At 38.0% G+C, this 5,654-nt stretch overlaps 1 protein-coding gene across 1 annotated transcript in view; it reads left to right on the top strand.

The window, feature by feature from the left end:
- Positions 1-5,216, top strand: part of LOC137648081 (uncharacterized) — a 10,579-nt gene extending 5,363 nt beyond the window's left edge. Inside the window, 4 exon segments of the mRNA XM_068381017.1 lie at positions 2,222-2,335; positions 2,782-3,411; positions 3,871-4,116; positions 4,224-5,216. Coding sequence (XP_068237118.1) covers positions 2,222-2,335; positions 2,782-3,411; positions 3,871-4,116; positions 4,224-5,216 — 1,983 coding nt within the window.
- The last annotated feature ends 438 nt before the right edge of the window (positions 5,217-5,654 follow it).

Raw genomic sequence — 5,654 nt, 5'->3', positions numbered from 1 at the left:
ACTATTCTATCTCGTTTCTCTTCCTCTTGTTTTGTTAAAGTTTTCATAGTTTATATAGGAAATATTTATTTAAATGTCATTGTTCATAAAATATATTATTGTCTCCTTTCCGCACAGGGCTATTTTCCCTGTTGCGGCCACTGGGCTTATAGCATCTTGCTTTTCCAATTAGGGTTGTAGCTTAGCATGTAATAATAATAATAATAATAATAATAATAATAATAATAATAATAAGCGTTCTTGTACCAGTCGCATTTAATACTGAATGCAAACACGAAATTACATAAAATAAAATATATGCAAACACAAATAGAGAGAGAGAGAGAGAGAGAGAGAGAGAGAGAGAGAGAGAGAGAGAGAGAGAGAGAGAGAGAGAGAGAGAGAGAGAGAATCCCGTGGCATAATGAGGATTCAGAGAAAAATAACATAATAGTCAATGCCACATTCAGTCCTTAATTTACGAATCATGGATGAATCCCATAAACAGTAAAAGTTCCCTTGCGATGGTCGCTTCATACAATCACTAAGAAGGCTCATTTGCAGCACGTCGAACCTTTGTATGTGGACTACAAACGGCTATCTATCTATCTATCTATCTATCTATCTATATATATATATATATATATAAATTTATATATATATGTATATATATATATATATATATATATATATATATATATATATATATGTATATATATAGATAGATAGATAGATAGATATATAACTATGTACATATGTTAGATATATATAGATATATATATATATATATATATATATATATATATATATATATATATATATATATATATATTATTATTACTATTCTCTTTTCTATGGTATACTATATGTAGGTGTAACACCAAGCACTTATAGCTTTTTACCGTCATCCAAAATTAGCCTGTTTGTTCTGTCATAGATTATCAAATGACGTAATGTGAGAAAATACTTGGAAAATACCTCATACTCCTTATTTCCTTATCCGTCTCTCATTGGTCCTTGTAAAAAATGGATTACTGATATTTTTAGAAACAAATGACAGACCGAACCATAAAACTAAAGATTAGCAAGGAGCGCATGAACACCAATGAAGCAATCACATCCTTAATAATAATTCGTCAACATTGCGCGAGCCAGACAGGAATAGCATCAGCCTAGTCGTGGAGAAACAAACGTGGAACGGCGACGCATTGGCTGCCTCTCGAAAGAGTTGACGAGTCGAACCGACTCGACCGGTATATTATAACTAAGTAGACTGTCGTTCGCCAGTAAGCAACTACTTGTTGCACGAGATAGTAGCACGCTGCTGAACTTCCCTCAAGAACACCTTTGTCAGGTTTGCGTCCAGCCTCAAGAACACCGTCTCAGTTTTGCGTCCACTTTCAAGAACAAACTTCTCAGTTTTGCGTCCAACCTCATGAACACCTCAGTTTTGCGCCCACTTTCAAGAACACCTAGTCAGTTTTGCGTCCAGTTTCCTTTCCTTAAATCTTTTCTATTAATCAAAATGGCCTCCATCGAAGCAATCAGCTCCTTCGTAAGCCAGAACTCAGCCTTCAACATGGCTTCCAGCATCTGCCAGTGCAGAACAATTGCAAGAGACTCGAAGGGGACATTTCCTCCGAGACTTGTTCTTCGAAAACGTCTGGGCCAACTTCCACTTGGCCATTCAGGAGATGCTGGCCAAGTGGAAGGAAATGAACAAGCTAACGGAGGAATGGATGGCTAACAGCCAGTCTCAAGACAGCAGCTTCAACCTCTACAGACAGCTGAAATCCAAAAGCAATCAAGAGGACAGACAGGCATCTACTCTCGTGTCCGACAGCAAAACTCATAAGGTAAATAAAGAAATTAAAATTAGTATCAGTATGACATAGATTAATTAAAGTATAAAACTATATAATTTGCTGTGCAAAATATATATAGAGCGTAATCTATTGTTTCACGTATATTTTTGGCTTGGCAATTCATTTCATAATTACTGAAATTTATTTGTCACTGATTATATCAAATTAGCTATTTCTCTTCTTTCTTAATTTTTTTACACGAGCGATTTTTTGTTGTAACACTTCCAAGTCTTTAATAATAATAATAATAATAAAAATAATAATAATAGTAATAATAATAATAATAATAATAATAATAATCTCTCTCCTCTCTCAGGTTGTAGTTGATGTCCAAGACTTCACAGATAGTGACATCAAGGTGAAGCTGGTCATTGAAGGTCAAGGGAGTCCCAAACCTGTCGAAGGATCCTTGCCCAAGTAACATCAACATGACTGGGATCACCTCAGTGCTCTCCTCCGACGGGGTGCTGACAATCAAAGCACCGAAATTGGTAAGCCTTTTTGTCTTCCATTATCAAATTTACTCCTTTTTTCATCTAAACACTTTTTTTATATACTTATTAGAAGAAGAGGTTGGCTGTTTAATTTTTAAATTCTGTATCGTTAAGTTGATGAACATTTAAACTGATTCATTATGCTAGTTTAAAAATAGAAGACATTGTAAGAGTTTACATCCAAATCACTTATTAAATAAAAAGTTATAAATTCTTCAGAATAAAGAAAACTAATGATAAATTTTAACGATCAAAGACAAACTGACCCGAATGTTTATACCTGGGAAAAAAAGAATAAATTCTTGTTAGTTTTAGGGGATGAAAGAGTCGACAACTGTTGAGAGATAATCCCAAGGTCCTCTAGATCTTACATGCACAGAATAATCTACTTACAGAAACTTAGTCTTACACCCTGCTGATTAACCTTTCTTTTTTGGTTCCAGAAGGCAAATGACAAAACTCCGGTAACCAGACACATCCCAGTGGAAATTGAGGGCACTACCTCATCTAGCAGCAATGCCAGTTCAAGCACAGATAAAGATAAAAAGGACGTCGTTTATTACTGCAGAGATTGCAACAAGAAGTTTGGGTCTTGGCACACGGCATCAGAAACCAAATCTACTCTGACAGAAGAAGTGACAGTACCAGAAAAGTTCAACACATCTTTAGGGACTGAGAAAATTATCCCAGTTCAGCAAAAAGCATCACAAACAAAATATATCACGATAGAACAAGAAAAACAGGAAGAGAGTAAAGAGAAGAGCTTTAAAGAACACAAGGACATTGCAGTGAAGACAAATGTCTTGCAGGTTGAGAACAAGAATAAGAATTGTTATGAAGTTCCCGTTACGTCTGGTTTCAGTATCCTTCCAGTTTCTTTCAGAGGACCTTTCTTTAGTGACTCGTTTTTCAGAAGTGTCCACAATGATTTCCAGTTTGCAGTCCAAAAAGTTCTCTCCAGGTGGGGAGCAACAACTTCTATGCTCATTGAAGATAACTTGTCTGCCTACAGAAAACTTCGGCTACAAAACCTAAAAGAAGAGACCCAAGCTGTGAAGAAGACAGAAGATAAGATTTTCTTTAGATCCTGGTATTTATCACAAACATCATTCCAGTAAGTGAGACCATATTCTTTCCCACCGTTATCCCTACATTAAGGGGTCGGTTGCCTGACGCACGTTCTCCAATACACTTTATCAAAAGCATCTTCTTCCACCAAATTTCTCTCCTGATCATCCTTCACTTTATCTCACCATCTAATTCTCTACTTACCTCTCAATGTTCATTCCCTAACAAGTTCGGCCCAAGCCCTTCCCACTTCCTCCCCATCATCAATCCTTAACACATGTCCATACCATCTCAGTCATGACACTCTTATCAGCTCTTTAATCTTTACTATGCCTGCCATTCTTGTTATTTCATAATTTTCCAATATTCGAAGCAGTGATATTCCCATAATCCACCCTAGCATTCTCATTTCTATTCCTTCAAGCTTTGTTTCAATACTTAAACCAAAAATCTACCATACTAACTATCAATTTCTCTTCTTTCAGTTTGTACTGGACGTTCAGGACTTTACGAATGGTGGTGAAGTTACAGTGAAGGCCATAAACGACAGAGAGATTGTGGTAGAAGGTCACATAGGGAAGGAAGGAGAAGGATCAAAATCTTTAAAACGTTTTTTGCAACGTTTCACTATGCCAGGAAATATCAAGCTTGAATCTGTCTCTTCAGTAATATCTTAAGATGGAGTACTTACAATCACTGCTCCTAAGCAGGTATTACTTGACATTTTACTTTGTTCAATCTATATACTGCTAAAATTATACTTATTTTTCAGAGGTTTTCAGTTCAAAATCATAACGCGAGCTCTCTTCATTTGCAGCCTTCATCTGTTCAATTGAAAGAAGTTATCGTCCCAATGAGTATAGAAGGAACAGAAGTCAAGGATAGAGACATCAAGAAGACACAAGAAAGCCAACTTTCTTCCAAGACTTGTGTCTCATCAGGTAGTGACATGGTTTCTGGCGAGCATATTATTCCTATCAATGTTGAAGACAGAGAGGTACAGAGAACAAACGCTGAAAGAAATTTCAAAAGTACAGAGCAGATAATGCGAAAAAGTCAGGCCAATAAAGAACATATTATTCCGGTGAATGTAGAAGGAACGTCTGAGCATGCTAGACAGCAAAGTCTAGATGCCCAAGCCGAGCTGAAAAGAAAGTGCCAAGAAGAAAAACGAGATGTAAGAATTCAACAGCAGACAGGGAAAGACCAATCAGTCATAGATCGTGTAATTCCAGTTAATGTAGAAGTCTCCTCAAACAACACCACGGCACAAGCAATAACTCACCAAACGGACTGCGTTATTCCAGTTAATGTGGTAGGATCATCTGGGCATGTTAACGCACACACTTCCAACAACCAAGTAAAGGCACTTAAGGAAAGCAATGAAGATAATTCGGCCATCAAGCAGGGTGACAAGTTTCAGTTTGCTCATCAGAGAGCCCAGGCTTCTAGCACTGATAAGAAAACTACCACTAATAGTCAACTTTCAGGCAGCCTTGCATGCACGCCATTAGACACTCACTACCTCTCTATTTCCAAAAAAGGTCTCTTCCTTGATGATGCTTTCTTCCAAGGCTACCAGAAGAACTTCCAGGAAGCAGTTAAAGATGTACTCATCAAGTCTAGGTGGTTTGTGAACAACACAGACTGCATAACAGCCTACAGAAGTCTTCGTCAAAGTGACCTGAAAGTTGAGAATCAAGCTCTGTATGCCCAAGAAGACAGTGAATCCTTTAGGGTTAGTGGACTCCACAGATTGTCGTATGTTGCTGAATTTGGAAATAATAGTAGTCTTAGTTTACCATTTTGACATCCTTTCTCTGTCATTATTTTTTACCAATTGAGCTCACCTCTCACCCATTTTGGATGTCCCTTCTCTATCACTATTTTGTACCAATGGTAGCTTACCTCTGACCCTTATTGAATTCCAGGCAGCTGTTGATGCCAAGGATTTCCTTGACGGGGACATCACTATGCGAGTGAAAGGAAAAGAACTTGTGATCGAAGGCAAAGCGGAAAAGAGCGAAGCCAAGTCCTCGAACTCGTTGACCTTCTCTCACCGCTTCCTTCTGTCCGATTCCTTCAACGTCAGCACCATAGCTTCAGCTATATCCTCCGACGGGATCCTCACAGTCCAGTGCCCTAAGAGGGCAGGAGGTGTTGCTTCAGCAGACAGCGTCCGGAAGATGACGACTGAGGCCAGGTCGGAACATGAGAGCCACGACGAAGGTGCTCACAAGTGGGAGGA

This window comes from Palaemon carinicauda, chromosome 10 (assembly GCF_036898095.1).
Source record: "Palaemon carinicauda isolate YSFRI2023 chromosome 10, ASM3689809v2, whole genome shotgun sequence".
NCBI classification, from domain to species: domain Eukaryota; kingdom Metazoa; phylum Arthropoda; class Malacostraca; order Decapoda; family Palaemonidae; genus Palaemon; species Palaemon carinicauda.
This window is presented reverse-complemented; position numbering and strand designations above follow the sequence as displayed.